Source organism: Terrapene carolina, unplaced genomic scaffold, assembly GCF_002925995.2.
Source record: "Terrapene carolina triunguis isolate 2854851 unplaced genomic scaffold, T_m_triunguis-2.0 Scaffold42, whole genome shotgun sequence".
NCBI lineage: Eukaryota > Metazoa > Chordata > Testudines > Emydidae > Terrapene > Terrapene triunguis.
In genome coordinates, this window is record NW_020664393.1 from 24,272,096 (window position 1) to 24,295,234 (window position 23,139).

A 23,139-nucleotide genomic window follows, 5' to 3' on the forward strand; every position below is an offset into this window, starting at 1 on the left:
TCAAAACATTTTAAATAAAAAAATAAATATGCTAAATCCATGAGTCTCCATCAAAAACTTTGAGTTTAAAGGGCGCTTTTCTGTATAAAGACGAATCGGGGGGGAAATGTCTAACTTGTGAGGTCAAGCTTTATAATTATGGTACAGTAGGGGTCAGCCTAAGTAACGTAGGAGACAGTCTCTTGGAAATGAGACATAGAGAGTAGAAACCTATGCTCCATTCACTTTCACTTAAATATATTTGAAATTTTCCCCAGGCTGACCTGAAATAATCAGTTTAACTAACTGACTTCCGTTAATTTCTGTTTAGCAAATTATTTAGTTATAAATGTGAAACATGTTTGATGAGAGAAGTTTATGTATCCGAAATATTTATGGTGGTTTTGTTTAATAAAAATAATTTTGTTTGTGTAAATTCCAGTTACCATTAGAATGCCGCTTGACACAAATCATTAGCAAAAACTTATCTAGTTAATAAGCGACATCATTCACCATTTTCTAACCTATTAAAATGTACAGTTAATAAGAATCTGAAAATATTAAGCTATATAATTACTTAAATAAATGTATATTGTTACATTATACCATCCTAGGTAGCAAAAGGATGTACCAAATCTAGTGTAAAGACTCTATTTAGTTGTAAATAAACATGTTTTAAAGGTGTTATCAACCAATGAAGAAGCACCTTTCTTTAGAAAATAACTGAAGAACAAATGGAAAAGTTGACTAATATCACCTATTTAAATTGAAGCTTTCTACTTGGTGATTTATATGACTTTGATTTAAATCAGTCAACTATGTATCTGAGGTTCAATCTCCATTGCTGTGACCCACCCATGGGCATCTTTTTGACTCCAGTCAAGTGCCTTTTCTTACAATTATTCTTTCACCATCTCCATTTACTCACATCTTACATGTAAGGAGAGCTAAAATCACATGCTAGTTCAAAAGTCCATTTCTGGTTTAATGAACGTGTAAGTGTCAAGACTGTGTGAGAAGAAACGCTAAATATTAATCTTGATACATCTTCTTCACCAGTAGTTTAGTTTGACTTGTCATGCTCATGCACACACACTGGATGCACTATATATAATCATAACTGCAGCTAACAACCCAGTCTATAAATAAGCTTTCATATTATCTGAGTGATTAAAAATATTTACTTTGTTATTTCTAAAGATACATCAAATATCAAAATTTTTTGCCTAGGGAAGCTCTTCTCAAAAAGGCAAAAACGAAGGCTAAAAAGAAGCCACGAAGACGATCGGACAGCTCTGGAGGATATAATCTTTCAGATATTATTCAGAGTCCACCCTCTACAGGTTAGTGGCAAATGAACTTTTCTTTCAGGCATCACAAAGTCTAGCATCAACTTCAATATGAAATACTATACTTCTGCTATCTGTTCATCTTTAGAAGAATTTCTTACTTAACACACAACTTTTTCTTGTAAATATCCAGTATGGATTATAATGGTTTGTTTAATGAATTATAGAATTAAGTGATACTGTTTTGCCTTTTATAAACTAAGACTAAAGGACATTTTTCCACGATGGGGGTTTTTTTTTTTTTTTTTTGGTAACTTAAATATCCCCCCGTAACGTTGGCAGCCCAAACATTGAATCACTACTTGAGACCCTGAAAGAAAATGACTGGATGGAAACTGATTAGCCTGTTTTTCATTGTCCAATTGGTGAGAAATAGAAAAAGTAAATACATACATTCCTTTTTCAAGAAAATAGTTTATGTGAATCAGATTAGAGAAAGGAAGAGAGGGGGAAGCTATTTTATTCTGCACAATGATGCTTGAAAATTGATGGTTACCTGCAACTGTATAGGATTATATAATGAGCTACCCTTTTAAGTTTTTTATTTATAGTTTTTATATTTTTAGTTTTATAATTGTATAATGTTCAAAATATGATACAGCCTTCCAGCTCTGTATGTTTTCTTATATAACCATTGTATAATAATCCTGCTTTTCATGATATAGTTCTATGTTATATTCTTATCCAATACATTTTAGGTTTAATAAAATTGGATAAGGTTAACTCTGTGGAGTCACTTCCAGAATTGCTGACATCTGATTCCGAAGGTAGTTATGCAGGAGTGAGTAGTCCCAGAGACTTACAATCCCCTGACTTCACAACAGGATTTCAAGCAGATAAGACTGAGGTATTTTGGTTCCTAAAAATCTACTTTTTTTTTTTTTTTATAAACCTTTTTGTGTGTATTTTTAAAAAAAAAAATGCAAACCTTGATTTTTGTGTGCCTTTAGAAAGACAATTTAGTCACATTCTCATCCTGAAATAGTTTTAAAGTGCTTGTTTGTTTGTTAAAATAAACAAAAATCCTCTGTGGTTTTAATAGGTAGTGCTGATATTTTGTTTGTGTATGGTATCAGGAGTTTTTAAACACCATGTTTCATTATACCCCTTTTGTTTTTTGAAAATTTCAACTCTCTGATGTCTTACATTTATATTGTTTAAAATCCCTACCTCATTTTTATCTCAAGGTATAAAGGAACCTCTGATTTAGCAAAATAAAGCTAATTTTCTTAGCCTGATGTATTTGGTAAAAAGATTACAGGCGAGGATAATTTTAAGATGGTAATTAAAGAGATGATTTATAAAGAGAAATGAAGTTGACAAGAATTGAGACTAATGCAAATCTGTGTGCATGTTAGTCTCAGGTATCAAAATTGTTATTTTAGACCTGTAACAAATCTCTAAGAGTAGTATTACACTAGTTAATCTAGTAATGTATTTGAACATAGTTCTGAGGTCATGTTTTTTGATGGATGTTGTCAATTTAAAAATAATATAAATAATGCAGATTGATCTGGGATTAATTAAAATACATCTGCTGCTTCTGATATTTCCTGTAGATCCTCTTCATGTATACTTTAATATTTATGACTTATGTCATTTCTAACATCACCCTTTTTCTAAATGGGGAAAAAACCCTGTTTCAGTTGAATTCTTTTATGTTTCAGATGAAAGACAAAATGTATGTTCAGAGTATAAATGCCCCACATTCTAATAAAGAGATGAAATTATGTGAGGGATCATCAGCACTGAAACAGTCTGTTCCACAGTCCATTCCCAGTATTAAAAACAACTCTGCAAGCTCTCCAAGTTGGGTTGCTACCTCTTTCAGGTACAGTAAAATGTATTGTAAGTAATTAGCTTGCAAGTAACGTGCTTTCCATTCGGTAAAAGATAGTGAACAATAGTAGTTTAATATTCTTGCTTCTTTTCAAAGTGAAAAGTTAACTGCATTTAAATTGATCATATGATACCAGCAACACTTGAAATGTTGGCTAAGGATGCTGGCTTTCCTTTTGCAAATCGATATGCTTGCTTTCTCTTGAAGAACCATTAGATACATCTTAAAAGGGACACTGTCTCGAAGGGCTTTTAAATTTTAAAGTAGCTCTTTCTATTAATTGGATCCTTTACTCCTCATCCTTCAATTAAAAAATAGTACTACAGTATTGTGCAGTAACCGTTCATTTTACAATAGTGTTACTGCAGCAATTGGGGTTGTCACTGTAGTGTACCCTTTTTTTGAGGGGGATGTTTGACAAACAGTTTTGAACATTATTGCATTTATAGGCAGTTTAAGGTCAAATTTGTTAGCTTCAGCCTCCTACAGTAATCAAACTTGATTCCTAATGTAGTTCTTCTAGTATTTTATCTACAATGATCTCACTGTAGGTGTGTGTCCCCCATGTGCATGAGCTTGGATTCTTTTGTTCAGCAGCGTCTGTTGGGTCTCTGCCTGTGCCCCCCTCCTCCCACTTCCAAGGAGGGCATAAGGGGAAAAGCAGCCCCATACACCACTCGTTTCCTTACCACTCATGGCAGTGAGATGGTGTGTGGTATCTGACTGCTTTCTGTAGCTTTCTTAGAATGGGTTTAGTAGTTAGTTTCATTCCCAAAGATGGGACTTTTTGTTTTGAAGTCTCACATTGGCACCAATGTGGTGGTCTGTTGGCTTAAGTTAGGTCTCCAGGTTTTAAAATCTACCCTGCCTGTGAGGCAGCTATGCCTTTAAATGATGAACATACTAAATGCCTCTCTTGTGTAAGGGAAGGTCATAAATGTTCAATTTGTAGATATTTTTCTTGTGCAAAAAGCATCTTGTGATGCTTGACTGAAATTATTTTTTATGGAGAACTCCATGAGGAGTGATTCTAACTTAAGTCCTGCCTCGAAAGCAGTCTGCTGCTGCTCTGAAGTCAATTTCAAATTAGTGCCCCGGCTACAAGAGATGCTATCTTAGGTTCTTCTGGCACCAGGAGGTCTTGTCTTCAGTGAAGCATTCTGGTCCTTCACTGTAGTCCACCTTCGGGTCTGTCAGTGACTTCTGCTGCCCAGGGTAAGAAGGAGTAGAGAACTTCAGCTGGTGCTCAGCAACAGTCACTGTCCCTAGTACTGGCCAAGAAGAGGCCATTCTTCTGACTTGTCCAAATCTGCTCCTGGTAAGCCTGACAAGCACTGTAAAACTTCAGTGACTTGACTTGCGGTCCTCTGCACAGTCAGGTCTTAATAACTGAAGCTCCTATCTCAATACCAATGACATTTGGTATTGTCTGACTTAAAATCTTCAGTACTATGTTGTAGTAAAAATCTTCCATCTGCTGATGCATAGTACTGGTTTGCATAGTACCATCTTTGTCAATACCTCCTTCCTTAGTGCAGGGCTCTTTAACTCCGGCTGCCTTTACAACATCTGCACATAAATCTTAATGGTTTCTCCAGAGCCAGAATCTCCATTCTTAGATGTTTCCCCATTCTCTGTGGTGTCCAAGTTGCTTCCAGTACCAGAACACCAGATACTGATAACGAAAATATCCTTTTGTCCTCTGTTGCACCAATTTCTATCAATGGTGCCTGGATCTCTTCAGCCTGTTTCAGCTCCTCCTCCTGTTTGTCCTTTTAGAGGAATTCTGTTCATCTGCCTTTTCCTCCTCTGGTGACAACAGAAATTCTTTCCCTAGGACATTGTTTTGTTTTCCTAGATCTTTTCCTTAGAGTGACATATCTGCCAGGTTATAAGCTCCTTGGATCCCCCCAACATGGCATCATATGCCTTTTCTTTATCGGATGCAATTCTGGCCTTGCTGCCGTACTTGGAATCATCAGCCTCATTTTTTCTGTTCCTTACTCAAGACCCAGATCTAGGAATAAGTCACCTCCCTCACGACTGAGTAAGTATCTTCACAATGAGGAGGAGGATCTTGGCTATTTCTCCTTTGTTCTCAAGACACTACGTGTGCCTTCTACAATTGATGACTTCAAGGTTTTTCAGAATCTTCTTGAAAGAATGGCTGGTACTTTGGAGATTAATTGAGAAATTATCCAAGGAAAGTCCCACAAGTTATTTGATATAGTGCATCCAGTCTTTCAAGGTTGCTTAACTATAAATGAGGGTATTCTTGAGTCAGCCAATGACTTTTGGCACACCCCAGCCTCCATCTGAGCCTCTTCTAAGACGACAGACTGGAGGTATCAGGTTCTCCCAAAGGGGTTCACATATTTTTTTTTTCCCCAACCAGTCTGTCCCTGGATTCTTAGTGGTAGTTCATGGAAAAATCTAAGCAGTCTGATCCTGTCAAGTCTACTTCCAGGGATGAAGAGCCCAAGAAGACTGGCCTTTTTGGGAGGAAAGTATATTCCTCATTTAGTCTTCAGATCTATATAGCCAATTAATTTGGCTTTGTTGTCTAAATATGACTTCTTCCAGTGGGATAAAATACTGAAATTAAGTGACAAACGGCCTCAGGACTCCAGAGATGAGTTGAAGCTGCAGTAAAAGGACAGTTGGCGGTGAAGATGGTGCTACAAGCCTCTTTGAATGCTTCTGACACTGCTGCAACATCTACAGCCAGTGGTGGTTACTATGTACAGAGTATCATTAGGGAGGAGGGATAGCTCAGTGGTTTGAGTATTGGCCTGCTAAACCCAGGGTTGTGAGTTCAATCCTTGAGGGGGCCACTTAGGGATCTGGGCAAAATCAGTACTTGGTCCTGCTAGTGAAGGCAGGGGGCTGGACTTGATGACCTTTCAGGGTCCCTTCCAGCTCTATGAGATAGGTATATCTCCATATATTATCATGGCTGCAGCTGTTCAGCATTCCACAAGAGGTCCAGTCAACAATTGAGGACCTATCTTTTGAGGGCTATGACCTTTTGAATTCAGAAACCGATGAGATGCTTCACTATTTAAAAGACTCCAGGGTGATAATTCAGTTTCTGGGTCTCTACATTCTGGTTCAGAGGCGGAAGCAAGGAGAACCTCAGCCTTTGTTGAGACAGAGACCTCTTTTGTCTTATTCCTGTCACCAGAGGGCTCTAGACTCAAGTGAATATGAGCTCCCAGGGCCTAATGCATTTCTTGAATACATAAACAGGGAATGTTTTATGTAGGAGTAGGGAGGTTATTTTACATCTGTATTTGGCACTGTTGGGACTGCTATAGGAATACCGTATCCAGTTCTGGGGCCCACAATTCAAGAAGGATGTTGATAAATTGAAGAGGGTTCAGAGAAGAGCCATGAGAATGATTAATTATAGTGATAGATACAAGGAGCTCAATCTGCTAAGCTTAACAAAGATAAAGTTAAAGGATAACTTGATCAGTCTGTAAGTACACGAGGAAGAAATATTTTATGATGGGCTCTTCAGTTTAGCGACAAAGGAGTAACAAGATCCAATGGCTGGATCTTTGTCTAGTTGAAGCTAGACAAATTCAGACTGGAAATAAGACATATGTTTTTAACAGTGATGGTAATTAGCTATTTGAACAATTTACCAAGAGCTGTTGTGGACTCTCAATCACTAGCAACTTCTAAATCAGGATTGAATGTTTTATCTAAAAGATAAAAGGTTAGCCCAAATGGGAATTAATTCAGGGAATGACTATGGCCTGTGTTATGCAGGGCAGACTTGAAGATGATCACAGTGGTCTCTTCTGGTCTTAGAATCTGTGAATACATGCTATACAGTAACTGTGCCCTTCGTCAAAGGTACACATTTTCCTAAAATTGAAGGTGACAGAAAAAAAATAAATACCTTGCAGGTACTTCAGAGCCTGCTAGTGAACACACATTCAGTCTTTGAGTGTGTGCGTGCCTGATGACTCATCTCTGTAGTTATGAACACTTTTTATGAAACTGATTAATGGTGACTTCAAGATGGTAGCGTTTATTTTAATTTCAGTGGAGAAGTGATACATCTGAGTGCGGGGAAAGCCTATCAGGGTCCAGACGGAATTATATTCTTTTTTCATATTTTGCAGACCTTTTTAAGGTCACTTAGAATCTAGATCACCCCAATGGCTAAGGTTGACCATGTCTCTTCTAAGAGAATAATGTAATACACCTCTACCTCGATATAACGCTGTCCTCGGGAGCCAAAAAATCTTATCACATTATAGGTGAAACCGTGTTATATCGAACTTGCTTTGATTCACCGGAGTGCACAGGCCTGCCCCCCCGGAGCACTGCTTTACCGCATTATATCCGAATTCGTGTTATAGCGGGTCGTATTATATCGGGGTAGAGGTGTACTTCTAATATAAATAAGTTATACATATTGGTGTACAATTCAAAAGGAAATTGTTTATCTGTAATTGTGTTCAAATTCACTTGGTGGTTGATTCCCAGACTGTCTAATTTCCAGATTCCTGTGGCTTTCTGAAGAATTTGTCTGAGCATTGCTGGTTTGCTTGACGCTGCCCAAAACATAGTGCCCCATTTCAGTGGCTCTTACTATCTAAAATACAGATACTGATAAGGCAGGAAGTACTAGGAGATCTTGAGGAAAGTGTTTAGAAAAATGTTTTCCTCTCCTCTCCTTTCATACAGTGTTGGAGTGGAGAAGAGATTTGACTGATGTGGGTTTGCAGGCCCTGTAGTAGGACTGAGTCTCTTAGAGGGATTTGAATGAGGCAAGTGTGGGATCCTAGCACATTGGGATTGGGAATACAATTCATGTTCATCTGACAGCATGGAAAGAAAGAAGGCACAGACATAGGAGTAGAAGAAAACAGTGTCAGTTTCATTGCCATTTCCTTCAGAATGAAGGGATAGAGGGAGTCCAAAAGAAATAAGGTGAGTTGTAAATAACGGAATAATTCTGCAGGGCTTTGAAGGGGCAGTACATTTTGAAATTGATCTGGCAGACAAGGTGGATCTAGTGTAGGGATTCTAAGAGGGAAATGATGTGGTGTGTTGGGAAAGGAACAAAATTCTAGTTGCAGTTTGGAGGGAAGGGGTTTGATATGGGTAACGCAAGTAAAAATCTTTGCTGTATTCTGATAGAAAATATTTATGGTATAATAAATGATTCCATGTATAATATGGTAGAAGCACTCTAACACACAACTTTTTCTATATAATTCAGAATGAATTGGATTTAATAACTGCAATGGAGGCAATTGTTTGGAGTTTAAGGTGGGAAACTGAGTCACAAGTCCATTCAATTTAGGCTTAATCACTTGTTGCCTCTGTACAATTTCAGACAGAATTATTGTCACTTATGATGTGTGAACATATATTTATGCCAGATAATAGACAAAATGGTAGGAGGCCCAAACTACCACATTCTGGGGTACCGGGAAGTTCTCCTATACTTCCTGATGGCTGCCTCTGACTTCTAATTCTTCAGTCCTTTTCCTTCAGTTTTTGGTCAAATATTCCTCCAATTTGGTCCTTTGTTCACTTGAGTCATTTTTATACATTTATTTCTTCATTACATATTTTTTACCCTTTCCCCGATCAGCGTTAAGCATTTGTTTTAGGTAACCCATACAATACATATGTGCAAGCTTAAATTTACACAACTTTTGCTGCTTATACAATTTCTTTGTCATTCTGTTTCTGTGTCACCCTGCCTCTGGGTTTTCCCAATAAAAGGGTTACAGGTTTCTGTACTTCTACCTAAAATCTTCCAGCACAACATGTTACCTTTGGCCTGTCAGCAATAACCTAATTTTAAGCAAATTTACAGGAGAGGAGAAGAATTGGCAAAACCACACTCATGCCAGCTAAGCCTTGGCCTAAGTATTAGCTCATTCATTATCCATAATTATTAATTATTAAGGTATAACTAACAAAGCTCTTAATCTTATCATGTAGCTGTTCTTCATTTTTATATTTCTGTATCATAATTCAGTATGTGCATTATCATACACACACAGAAGTGTAGGGTCATGGGTTTAAAAGTGCCATGACCTCAAAGTGTCAGTATTTTATCTTCTTTAAACATGGGGTTTCAGAGACTTTTTCACTCAAAGTCCAACCTTATGTTTGTGAATCATTACATAAAGCTTCATTAGTAATTTTCCTTATGTTGTGTTTTGAGGGGTGTCTTAATTTTAGGCCTTAATAATTACTGTTTCCCAACAACATGCTCATTAGCACTGCTTACATTAACAATGTACATGTGGGACATAAAATATAAATAACTTACCATGTATAAGGATTTTACATAGAGGGTTGGCCTGTCACTATCGAAATACTGAAAGCTTAATTCCTAACCATATACAAATACAAGATCAGATTTCAGATCCACAATTCCCAGGCAAGCATGGTCTCTTGCTGCAGGTTTGCAATGAGATGGACTGCTTCATGTCTCTGTGTGGCAGCATTGTATGATGGAAGCATAATGCTGAAGAGAGCCTACTTCCTCATTCAGTGGGATAGACAGTATCCCTGTAATGTACTTTTGTTCTTAAGTTAGTTGATACATACTCCCAACTGTAGCTGCATTTCAACATAGTTTTTGTCTGGGAATTACCTTGGGTTTTAAAAATTATCAAATTCTGTACACAAACTCTAAATGAGAAACTGAAAGAGTGCTACCAAGTGATAGTACATATCTTCAAGTCACTAAAAATATCAAGCTTAAATCACTTTTTAGTTTTTTACCTTTTAAGGGCAGAGTCACTGAGACACCAAAGCAGCCTACACAATCCATTAAGCTGGATTAAGCTGCTTTGCATTGCCAGAGGAGCACAAATCAGCAAATTAAGGATCGCACTGACTTGCAATTGGTTTGAAGGCTTGTATTAGACTATGCTGTCTGAAGGGAGGGCAAGGAGAACTCTGTAGAGGGTCCCTGTGTTCCTCTGATTTTAAAGGCTTCTCGCATGCTCCTGTCTCATTTCCCCTGGCAGTGATGTCAGAGCACAGTGGAACCAAGTCAGCAGTGTCACGGGGAGCCTTTCAAGCAGTAATGCCCTACGTTATCCTGTGGCTGTGGAACTTTTAAGGAGCTTTGACAATTGGGCCAAGTAATCCTACCAATGGGAATTTTTCACACAGGTGTCCAATTTCTTTCATACCACTGACTCATTAAAACAATTAGCATTGTTACATACAAGTCAGCTGTAAAGGGATGGTGGTGGCTGAATTACCCCATCACAGTGGCCCCACTTAAGAGTTACTGAGCCTGTTTGTAAATTGTAGCAATTAATTTAAAGTATCATACCATAGCTAATTTCTTCAAATGTAGCATATAACAAGGTTTCAGTTTTAACTATAAGGAAAGTTTGAAGTGTCTGCATTGTTCTGCTAAGATCATTTGGAGAAAAATGATAGATACTAAATTTCTTAAATGACCTTGTTTTAAATTAATTTTATCTCATAAATTTAAGGATTTACTTCTAAATTCTTAGAACATTCACATTGTACTCAGTCTCAGAGTAAGTGCTGTAATTTGAGAAGGGGGAGGGATAACAAATATTTTCCATACAAAACAATAAGGTTTAATTGTTTCTTTAAGTGCAAAGTGGAATTCTGCCTTAACTGTGGAGTTGTGACCAGTGTCTCCATAATATTTAAGTTACTAGCCGACTACTAAACAAGTATCCTAGTTTTAAATATCTTATTTACAATGGCTTTTAAAAAGTAATCACACTTTGCCTCTTGTTTCACATTGTAATGAATCTTGGAAGTATTTTTGTGTATTCTGTATATACACATATATAAAAAGTTTTTTTTGTCAGAAACGTTCTATTTGAGGTTTGCCATAATTGAGGAAATAGACATACGATGGTACCCGGATTTATAATTTAAGTATGACTTAGAAGATTTCAGTGAAGTTTGGAAACTGTGGAATGTAAGTAAAAATGAATGCCTTGAAAGGTAACTTTTTATTTTTCATTCAGCCCTGCCAGCCCTCCTGCTGTGGATCTAAGAACCATCATGGAACTTGAGGAAAATATGCAGAAGCGTGGAACTATGCCAAAGACAAATGCGGGGTTGGTAAAAAACCAATATCTATAAAAAAGGAGAGATGTTGAAGAATAGGCCATTATGGATTTACTTAGTGGTTCAGATGGTTTAAGATTTAAAAGAAAAAGAAAAAAATCTTCTTGTCCTTTTTGTGTTTGCACAGCTTTGTTTATTCATTTTGTTATGGCATTTCTGTGCATGCATTTAAAATTTACATCTCTGTCTGCAATGGCCTGATTCATCTAGTTAGTGCAGAACCTTCTGTTGGACTCTGGAGACGTAAATGGAAAGATTAATAAAATAACAGATCATATGTGGGATCAGTGGCCTAGCTGGCCAACCTTTCTGCTCTCTGTCCATCCCCACTCAAAAATAATCTAAATTTCCATCTGGTTGCTCTCCAGGTACCATTTGTTTCACACCACCGCCTTCAGCCTCCCCAGGTGCATGGTATTTTCCCAAAGAGTACCACTGGAGTGGATGGGGGAGATGATTTCAGTGCAGACTGTTCATTTTGCAGGACTCTTTTTGCGCACATACTAGCCTGAATGACACCCATCTGTGGATTTTAGGGAGCAAACACAAGATAGAATGAAATAAGAAGTGCATTTTGAAAACAAAACTCATGGTAAAGCAAAACTTCAGACCAGAAACACTCAACAAAACTGCACATACACAAACAAAAATTGAATTAGTGTTTTTTGAAGCATCATTGCTCACATGTGGCAGTGCTCAATGATTCTGCCTTAGTCAGAGAAAGGGGAACATCCTGGGCAGCCATCCACCATCTCGCTATGAGGAGCAATGTGACAGTGTAATGTCTGGAAGAAGCTCTCATTCCTTGTATGCCCAAGCAAGCAACTGACTTCCCTTCCACCCTAAAAAAACAAAAAACACCCAACATATAGACTTCTAGTGTTTCAAGTGTCCTCTGCAAATTCCACTTTGTGCTATTCTATTGGCATGTCTGGTGTCAAGATGTAGAATATTCTGAAGAGCAGTGGCCCTTGGGATGCATCCCACTTTCCCATCGTGGTGGACTCTGAAAGTACAAAAGGGGAGAAGGGCCCCGTTACTCTTCAGTTTCTTCTTGACAGCTGAAGTGTTGAGAGTTTAGGATTACAGTGTCCTCATTGGATGGAGATATATACATAAAATTTGCCTCTGCCCTTTCAGGACTATTTTTTGTTAAATTATCAGTCGGGTGTCCTCGTTTTAAAAAAAGAAAAGGTGCCTGATTGACACTGGTATCTGGACCCACGCAAAGTGAGAGAGCTGCCTCTGACATCTCTGCTGATGAGGGGAGGCTCCATAGGGCCAGCTGACTAAGTTTGGCATTAAGTCCAGCATTGACTTAAGAGAACTGCTCACCCAAGTGGCTCTTTATCTGCCTTGAAGCAGTGTCCAAGTCCCTGGCTGACTAAGCTCAGTGATATTCTAGCATACTCAATGAGCAACAGAAGTCCCTGAATTAGTCTGGTTCAAGCTAATTTGGTGCTGAAGATTTTGCAGTTCACTCTAAACCACATGCTAGAAGTACTCTGGTGCCAGCATTGGCAGTGCTAGGTCCTCGGATCCATCCATGTCAAAAGTCCGGTGCTGATAATCCAGCACCTTTGAATAATTGTGAACTACTCGTTTTGAAGTTTTGCCTGATACCAATAGCACTAATGTCCTTAGTTTCACCAATGACTTTGGTGAACCATTAGTTGAAGTGGCTCTCTACCCAGCTCTAGTGAAAATAGAATTCCCTGATCCATCTGAGTTAATGTAGTTTGGTGTCAACGATGCTAGATATTTGGCAGTCTGTTTTGCTGTCACCTGCCAATGATGGATCATTGGATCTGCATGCTTCTCCTATTTATGCGTCATTAACTGCACATTGACAGGAGCCTCTCAGTTTCCAGAGCAGCTTGTGTGTGTTTGGGGAGTGGACGCAACCCCTGACACCTCTGCAATGAAAGTCTCCATTCCAGTCATATTGGGCTTCCTGGTGCTGCATCTTTGGCCCTTTAGCCTCAAACCTATTCTGCTATAGTGCTAAAAAGACCTCTATGGGCTTTCATCCTTCCTTGGACTTGGTCATCTGTACTAGGTACCTCAAAAGTATTCTCATATTTTTTTGTAAACTTACCTGACCTGCACTCAGGTAGTCACGATGGCCAATGGAAAAATACTTAACTTTGTAAGTTTCAGATTCTCAACTGAGAATATATCCCAGCTGGGGTACTCCCCTTTCTTACTGGAATCTGGAATTCTTCTGCCTTCCCTCTGATTCCATTGATTCAGGAGGTCTGTCTGGAGGTCAGTCACAATGGATCCAAAAAGTTGTCAGTAGCCTTAATTGGTCTTGGCTGTTTCATCTTCGGACATTTTAGGTCAGATGTTTTTTAGTACTACAAATCCTGTTTTCCATTCTCCTTGTTCTTTGTCTTAGAGTTGAGGTAAAAGTATCTGAGTCTGAATCTTCTCAGGTTGACAGCCTGACTTCTGGATTACTGAGATGCTTTATGGGGAGGTTTATTCTGAAGTCTAGTAGATCCTGTTGAAAAACAAAGCAGACAAAAACCTGCTGCAATAAATATCGAAGTTTCCCCATCTCAGTAGCTGAAGAGTGAATCTGAGATGCTCTTCTCTTGCTTTTGATATATTACACTTTGAACATTTGAAGAACTGTTTTGAGTTCTACCAGACTGAATTGGTTGTGATGTCAGCAACTACTGTCACATGCATGGGAGAATGGTACAATCCTCTAGTTTATGGAAGACTTACTCCATGTACTAGTAATGCTACTTGGAACATTTGCTTAGTTGTGATATGAGACAAAGTAAATTTGACTTCCCTTTTCAGAAATACTGCAGTGGATGGATTTATTTGAGCTGTCCTTGGGTTATTCCCTCTGGTGCATGACTCTCCTTTGCCATGAGATTGAAATCTTTCCTTCACAAAACTTAGGATCTTTGCTCTGATTCACATGTGTGTGTCATCTATGCCATGTGCTATGGAAAAGGACATTCCTCATAGCTTTAAATATGGCCAGGTTGTTGGTGAGATGCAGTCCAGAAGGCTAAGTTTGCATAAGCTCAGTTCCATATGGAAAATGTGGTCCTGTGCATATCTTCACCACAATTTCCAGTTTCAAAAAATATCATCCCTGATTTAATCTTTCAGGCCACTAGGCTGTCTGTAGTCCCACAAGCATCTTTCTCATGCCTTTTATGACTTGTTAGGTATTTGGTCACCTGCGAAATCAAGGTGTACTTAACTAAATGAGAGTGGTAAAGCATCAGATGGATGCTGATTGTTTTCATCATCTTTTTGCAAAGATGCTACATGGGCATCTATATGTGGTTTAAGCAATCTCTCTCTCTGTGTCAGACTTAATTCAGGAGAGGAAATTTCAGTCACTAACACTCTTGACCTGTTATTCAGACCTGATGTTCATTTTGTTAGTTCTGCAGACAGCGTTCACTAGGCTCTCAGCCCACCTTCCTTAGAATTGTACTGCTTTTGAGTCTTCCGCAAGTGGGACTATACAGAGGCTGCTCGAAGGAGGGAGAGAGATTACTACCAGCAGCTGTTACTCTTAGATTACAACTGCATATTGACACTTCCTGCCTCCCTTCCCCTTTTCTTTGGAGTCTTGGGAAAGAATTTCCTGAACTAGGGAAGGAACTGAAGAATGTCTGGGCCAATCCTTACTTTTTATGCCCTAGCGATCCTTGCAAGGGGCACGGAGGGAAGGGAGAGTATCCTCAAAGGGCATTGCTCTTCAGAAGATTCTGCAACTTGACACTAGAGGCACCAGTGCTTCAAGTGTGAATATGTAGAGGCTACACTCGAATAACGGTTGCTAGTAAATAACCTGTCTTTTGAGGTTAGTATTTTAAATTGTCAGTTTTCTCTTTCCAATTGTCATTTTAATTCATAGTAAACCTGCTTCTCATGGAATCAAGCTTTCTCAGAAGCAAAGAAAAATGATTGCCATGGCGGCTAAAGATAATGGCTCAGTTACGAACAGCCTGGATGCTACTTCAATTACAGCCACGCCACCCACACCTATGAAAGTTACAAAACCAGGGAGTGCATGGTATGTCATCTTAGTTAACTCAGTTTATTTGTCTTTGTGTTGATGGTTCCCTTTGGGCAGTATTTTTTTTTTTTTTTTAAGATGACATAACTTCTATTTAGTTACAAGAAAACAGTGTTGTTTCTACTTTTGTACATTTAGTGTTATTGAAAATTTTAAACAGGAGTTGTGGTTAGTGGTGGTGATTGTGGCTCAACCACTAGGATTCATATATCCTAAAGGCCACAACCAAGCTGGGCCCTGTCGTGCATATTGTGAGTATGGTCAACAGTATCAAAGACATGATAGACATAAGAACAGCCATACAGGATCAGACCAAAGGTCCATCTAGCCTAGTATCCTGTCTTCTGACAGTGGCCAATGCCTGGTGCCCCAGAGGGAATGAACAGAATGAATCATCAAGTGATCCATCCATGAACTTATCTAGTTCTTTTTTGAGCCCTGTTATAGTCTTGGCCTTCACAACATCCTCTGGCAAGGAGCTCCACAGCTTGACTGTTGCCCATTAATTTCATTTGGTGACCCCCTAGTTCTTGCGTTATGAGAAGGAGTAAATAACACTTCCTTATTTACTTTCTCTACACCAGTTATGATTTTATAGACCTCTATCATATCCCCCCTTAGTTGTCTCTTTTTCAAGGAGCACTATAGCAATTTAATATCACAGTCATTAGTTACTATAATTGCAACCTTTTTTCAAGTGTCGCCTATGCACAGTATTTTAACTAATGTCAACTGTATGGAAAGTCTGAAGAATTTGTGGTGTTCCATTATTAATAATCATTCTGGACAAAGAAAAGACTTGACACATTATATTTCTTAACATTAATTTGAAAATCTGTCTTATCACAGAAATGTACTGTTTGTTTGCATTTTATCAAATAATTCTGGGTTCAGAGTAAGTGCTGTAATTTTGGGGCAGATGCAGTTTATTTTTCATATACATAACAAAGTTTGAGTTCTTGCTTAAAGTGCAAAGCAGAACTCAGTCTGAACCCTGGAGTTGTGACTGATGCTTCCATAATAGAAGAGGCAATGTTTCAAAACTGCAGGATTTGGAGTTTATTGAACTTTATATAATGGTTTGATGGATACATAGGATTACCAAATTAGACATAAAAATCCTTAAACTGACTATTTAAGCATGTTGCAGTGAATACAGTACCTACGTTACTGAGACTTAATCTGGTACATCATGTACATTATGTCAAACTGAGTTTTTTCAAAGCTTACTTTCCTCGTGGTCCAACAAAGGATGAATTAAGCTTTGTAGGATGTTCAAGGCATCTATTCATCCAATTTTCCCCAGAAGTTGGTTTTAGTGGCTGAAGTTAAATTTACTGGCTAGTGGGAGCTGACTTTTAGTTTTAGTTTTACTTTGGTTAATTGGTGTCTTTTATATTAAATGTACAAGCACCCAGAGATTGTTGGGCACATTTTTAATAAATCTATCTTTTGAAATATTTTGTATAGTGTGATATGCAGGCCCAGGTATCTTAAGTGAAAAGGCCAATGCATCTTCTACTGAAGGATAACTTTCTGGTTTAATTTTCCTGTGGCCACATATGCCTATAAATGTTCATCTACAATATTCCTCTGTCTGTGCCTGCTCAGATGGAAAATGTCGATAAACCAAGAGTTAAAGCAGAGAATCAGTGAGAAATCTATAAATGTTTCAAATAATCGCCTAGCTGCTGGAAAGGGGAATTAACTTGGTTAAGTAAAATTTAAACTTCAACACGCAAACTGTAGATTACTACTGGTTGCTTTGCTAGTGGGGTTTTTTTTTTTTTTTTTAAATGTATTCACCATTATCATCCACGTTGTCTATTTTTCTATAAAAGTATAGAACAGTAAGGTTGGGTGCATCACTTACCCATGTGGAATTATGGATCTTTTGATCCAAAATGTAGAGTACATCTGGTGGCAAACTCAGCTTTTCATGCGTGCAGTACATTGAGAGCTATAGAGCTTTTGTGTTCCAGTGAAAGGAGATACTTGTCTTGGAAATTCAGCAGTTTTACTGGCAAGAACATTTGCCAGAAGGGTGTGGGACCTTCTGGCACTTTCTTTGGTTGATTAAAAGACACAGTATAACTTATACCATTTTTTCTTTTATGCCAAAAGAAACCTCCAATTTCACAGTTTGGGGGATTGAAGCTAAAATCAAGTGCTTTGAAGACTGGTAGAGAATAATAAACTTTGTAAGGAACACTTTTATTTTGAAAGACTCCCATGTCCCACAAGAAATTAAACAAAATATTAGCCTTATTTCGGTTTTATGTATCATATAGTTCAGATACGTGTGTGTGTGTGAGTATAGAGAGAGAGAGAGAGAGAGAGAGGTGTGTATATGGTTCAGATACCTAGAGTCCATCTTGAATGAGGCTTACAACAATTAAAACTCGATATTTTAGTTGCAAAAATGTGCTTTGTGCATCATAATGTATTTTAGTACTTTGAAGTCCATACTGGTGCGCCATCTGTCAAAAGTGCCTTCTGAAACACAACAAAATGTCAATAGCTCTTCTATAAAGAAACTTCACACTTGTTTGTGTACAGCCAAAATTCTAGGAATAAGATTTTTTAAGTTTCTTCCATGCAATTAAAACATCTTTTCTTTTAAAGACAATGTGGTCAAATTAAATTAGTGTGTTACAAATTAGGTGGAAAGGACAGTGCACAAAGCAAGATGAGTTTAGTAAAGATATTGCATTTAAGCCATTAGTTTTTTGTTGGCCATAACTCTTTCATAAGTTTCATTTTATTTTTACCTAAAATGACAAAAAATAGTAATGCAGGTGCCCAGTTGCCATTGGATGTAGCTGTGGCAAGGAGGTGACATGGAGCTAGTTAGTTAGGTTCTCTAATTCTCTAGCGGGTTTTGCACTGGTCCCAGAAGAGGCTTCTGTAACCTCTGCCAGCTAAGAATGGACCACAAGGGACTGTCTGGGGTTAGCCAGCATGTTCCGGTCATATCTCCCTAACTCTCATATGCCAAGACTGCAGTGGGAGTGGAATAGGTGCACACTGACTCTTCACACACTGTGTCGGGAATTCCAAGCTGGGGACTTGCTTTGCTCCCTTTGCACTGCTTGAATCACGCAAAGGAAGAAGAGTGCATCAGAGAATATGTGAGTAATAGCTTAAAGCACTTGCAGAGTAAAATTGAATTTGGCTGAATTTTGGCTGAATCCTGAGGTTAAGCGTACATCAGGTTGATGAAGGCCTTGGTGAGGCCTCATCTGGAGTACTGTGTCCAGTTTTGGGCCCCACACTACAGAAGGATGTGGAAAAATTGGAAAGAGTCCAGTGGAGGGCAACAAAAATGATTAGGGGTCTGGAGCACATGACTTAGGAGGAGAGGCTGAGGGAACTGGGATTGTTTAGTCTGCAGAAGAGAAGAATGAGGGGGGATTTGATAGCTGCTTTCAACTACCTGATGGGGGGGTTCCAAAGAGGATGGAGTTCGGCTGTTCTCAGTGGTGGCAGATGACAGAACAAGGAGCAATGGTCTCAAGTTGCAATGGGGGAGGTCTAGGTTGGATATTAGGAAACACTATTTCACTAGGAGGGTGGTGAAGCACTGGAATGCGTTACCTAGGGAGGTGGTGGAATCTCCTTCCTTGGAGGTTTTTAAGGCCCAGCTTGACAAAGCCCTGGCTGGGATGATTTAGTTGGGAATTGGTCCTGTTTTGAGCAGGGGGTTGGACTAGATGACCTCCTGAGGTCCCTTCCAACCCTTGTATTCTATGATTCTATTAAACTGTTCAGTTCCTGACGTGTTTGAGATTTCCCTGAACAGTGCTTGCTATTTGGTTTTCTAGATGTTTAATTTTTCTTGCTTTGGTTATGCTATAGGTTTATATTTCACCCAGCATTGCCTTGGTGTAGATAGTATTCTGCATTAAAGAAATAATCTTTAAAAAGTAAAAAATTAGGGCTCTTTTTTTTTTATTCACATGCTTAACACGACTACCATGAGTAGTCAAATTTAAAATGAATGGGACTACTCATGATAGTAGAGTTAAGCATGTGTTTAAATGCATGCAAGATTGATGCCTGAGATCCTGACAGGAGGGAATCATATAGTAAAGTTGTGATAACTCTCTTTTCTCCTGTAAATAGAAATAGCTTTTGAGTAGCATGTTAGTCATTCTTCTCCCTTCCCCTAACTCAAGGATAGTCAGTAGGTGGACCACAGGCCAAATCTGGACTGCCAGACACTTTTGAACAGACCTTGAAATCTTTGTATTTACTTATCATTATTTTTTATTTTCTCTGGAGTCTGGACCTTGACTGTATCTTGGACCAAGAAATTTGGACCTCAACAAAAAACAGACTATCTCTGCCCTAACTTATCTAGAAGGTTGATTCTTTATCCTGCATTAGTTCTGGAGATCCGTAATGAAGGGGCAATGGACACATTGGGGTGAGCAGAGGGAAAATGGGTGGTAGGATTCATGGTAGGAATTACTTTTCCTCATCTCAGTTACTTTCCCATACTACACATCTATTCTTTTTTCCTCAACAAAATATTTATTTTAGGGAGAGTACCCAGCGTAGCACGTATAATGTAATGTAATAGAGTAAGGATTCTACTGAAACTTGTGGACTAGGGTTTGCCCATATTTGCTATTGGGGTTTTGCAAAATGAAGCCTTCTATCTTCATAGGAGCCTGCCATCTGTGGTCTAGTAAAATTGACACTACAGGCATATAGCTACACTTGACATTTTAGTCTTGTTTTAACAACTGTTAACAATCATGTTAGTGAACACATGTTAATTATTTCTGTCATAGACAGAACACAAATGTTTGTTAGTTGTATTTAACCCTAGATTTTAGCAATTAAAAATTACTAAATATTCATGTGTAGATATACCACAAGTGAATTCCTTGAGCCATATTCACAGCAAAAGACCTGACAGATATGTTGATGTCCAAAATTATGATATTTGGTGACATAAAATCATGTAGATCTCTAGCTCATATTTAACATGACTCACAAATATAGTCTTGAAAAATGTAAGTCTAAAATGTTGAGGCTTTTGTTGTTGTTGTTTTTAAAGGGCATCTTCATTACATTCAGCTTTGCCAAAGTCATTCCGTGATCTTGTACTGGAAGAAGAAAAATCTGTCAGTGCAAGTCATTCTCCGGGCATCATTGTCAAAAAAGTTTGTTTTAAAAGAATTGAGGATCCACAAGCTCAAAAGGCCGTAAGGTAAGTGATATTTCTGTTGCACAGCTGCTCTCCTCAGTCATTACTCATGGGCTAATGCCCCCACCTGTGGAATTTGGAGGCAGTTCAGTGGTGATGCTGAAGGCTCCAGGACTAGGCTCCACTCTTCAGCTCAGGCCATCAGATTTTCTGCCTCCTGCTGTGGAACAAATTGGCGGTTCAGTTTCTCCTGACAATTTTCTTTTTAAAACCTTTGTTTTTATTCATTTTCATGCAGTTGCAACTTTATTATCCTCCTCCTCCTCCCATCCCCTGGTAAATAGCAGCATGTTGGTTTCACCACATGGATCTGCCGCTGCAGCTCCTTCCTGACAGACTTCTGTGCACCACTCAGGCCTTACATGAGCTGTGCTGCAGACACCCGGCTTATGAAGCCTTTGTGAAGCAGCACTTACAAGCTCTGCAGAGGGTGAATTATGCCTCGCCTGTTGCCAGTGACCTGACCCTCGCACTGCCAGGGTATGGGGCTCAGAGTCAGACCGGCATGTTAGGTCCCCATTCTGCCCTGGGAAACCGCGACTCTAATGCAGAAAAGACCAATCCAGGGCTAATGAGCTTTCAGTGAGAGAGTCTAAGGATGAGGAAGAAGCTATCAAACCAGCTCAAGGGGTAAATCCCACAACAGACCTGGGCTGGAGAGAGAAAACCCCCTGAAAGGATCGACAGTTGTCCTCCCCCCCGCCGTCCGCAGAAACTAAAGGGCCCTCAGGTCCCGGGGGAGAGCAGGGCTCCAACACAGCTTCCCTTCTTCCCACTGGGACTCGAGGAATTCTCATGATACTCAGGGGTAAGTCCTGCAAACCCCCGGGAGTCCCTAAAAGGCAAAAGGAAATGTGTCCTTCTCATAGTAGTAATTAATATTGTTAATTAGCAATTGGGATGAAAATGGTAGTTAAACCCTTCTTTTGCTTTCTCACCCTGTGGTAGTGTTTGCTGGCGCTTTTCTCCTACATAGTCTTTCTCACAGTGCTCTGTACCATGCTCACCGCCCTCTCCCACTCTGCAGCATGTCTGGGCCTGCAGAGAAGGCTGTTCTTCCTTTGCAGCCCTGCCTCGGGCTGTAGTCTAATGGAAATGGTATCTGTCTGGCTTTAAGCTTAAAGACCCTTGCTCTGCCAGGGAAAGGGATTCAGATTTCAGGAATAGCAGAGTGGGAATTGTGCCTTCTGATCATCACCCTAAACCCCTGCTTTGCCAGGGAAATGGCCTGAGACTCTGAAAGGCTCTCCCCCCCACTCACCAGGCTGGCTCCACATTAAAGACTTAGGAGCACCTCAGGCAGTCTGTGACAGAACAGAGGCACGTGATCCAATCCCCAGGAAGCTGCACCTTCATGGGATTATAGAGGGGCAAATAAGAAATCCCTTCCCTTCCCTTCCCTTCCCTTCATAATGATCCTGATTTACTGATTAAATCCCAGAGTGGTACTAGGCTGCTCCTATGGTACTTACTTCAGTGCTGCCAGGGAGCCAGCAGGCAGGTTTGCAGATTCCCAGGCACATCTAGCAAGCTATTTCCAAAGTTGGGTCTGTGTACCAGTACCGCTCCTCTGTTGTGTGGTTGCTGTGCCAGAATGAATAGTGTATTACCTAGACAGCTAGGGGAAGAAATACCCCATATGCTTTAGGGAAAAAAAAAATCAGTAGCTTGCAAGGAACTGATTAATATTAATAATAAAATATCTTCTCTTTCAAGTGTTCTTAGGTATATTTTCCCATTAATGCTTCCTGTGAGTGTATCATAAGATCGAAATGAGGACATCTGATTAAACCAAATGTTCAGCTAAAGTGTTTGTACAAAAATAAAGACTTTTCTTACATTTTTGGGAGCCTAATGTTGGTGTAGTAGTAGCTCCACCAGGGAAAGACAAGTCACACCTTCAGAAGGGGACTGCCTTCCAAAATGCCTTAGACACTGCACTGCAATTTCAAAGCCTCAGCTATACCCTTTCAGACGGTAGGTTTTTCATGTATTTAGTAAGGAAAGCCTACTTTGTGGCAAACAAGTGGCTCATTGTCTAGAGGTATAGTTTTTGATTGGACTGAGATGTCTTGGGTTTTGTTCTGGTCAAACCCTTGATGTGATTTGTGATAACTTGGTGGCTACACGGAAGCCGTGTTATACCCAGGAATCGTTATCACTCATTCAAAACTGATATCTTGCGTATGCAAACTTGTGAGTAGCTATTGGAGGACACAGGGAAATTAGTAACTGACATTGCAGAGAGGCATCAACCCTCACTATCAAAACCAGCATAGAAGTCGATTAGTTACTACCAACACCAAGTGTATCCAAGAAGGGGCCATTACCCTGGCAGAGGGAAAAATCTGGAGTAGAAGCGTGCAAGGAAACTTAGGCTACGTCTTCACTACCCGCCGATCCGGCGGGTAGCAATCGGTTTATCGGGGATCGACTTACCGCGTCTCGTGAGGACGCGGTAAAATCGATCCCTGATCGCTCTGCCGTCGACTCCGGAAATCCACCTCGACAAGAGGCGGCAGCGGAGTCGGCGGCAGCGCGTCAGCGGTCGGCTTTCCCCCGTCCTCACCACCAGGTAAGCCGA

General features: G+C 39.4%; 1 protein-coding gene across 1 annotated transcript in view; it reads left to right on the top strand.

The window, feature by feature from the left end:
• Positions 1–23,139, top strand: part of IBTK (inhibitor of Bruton tyrosine kinase) — an 88,080-nt gene that overhangs the window by 45,431 nt on the left and 19,510 nt on the right. The window contains exons 20-24 of the mRNA XM_026654497.1: positions 1,210–1,322; positions 2,027–2,175; positions 2,996–3,159; positions 11,178–11,270; positions 15,176–15,334. Coding sequence (XP_026510282.1) covers positions 1,210–1,322; positions 2,027–2,175; positions 2,996–3,159; positions 11,178–11,270; positions 15,176–15,334 — 678 coding nt within the window. The remainder of the gene's footprint in view (positions 1–1,209; positions 1,323–2,026; positions 2,176–2,995; positions 3,160–11,177; positions 11,271–15,175; positions 15,335–23,139) is intronic.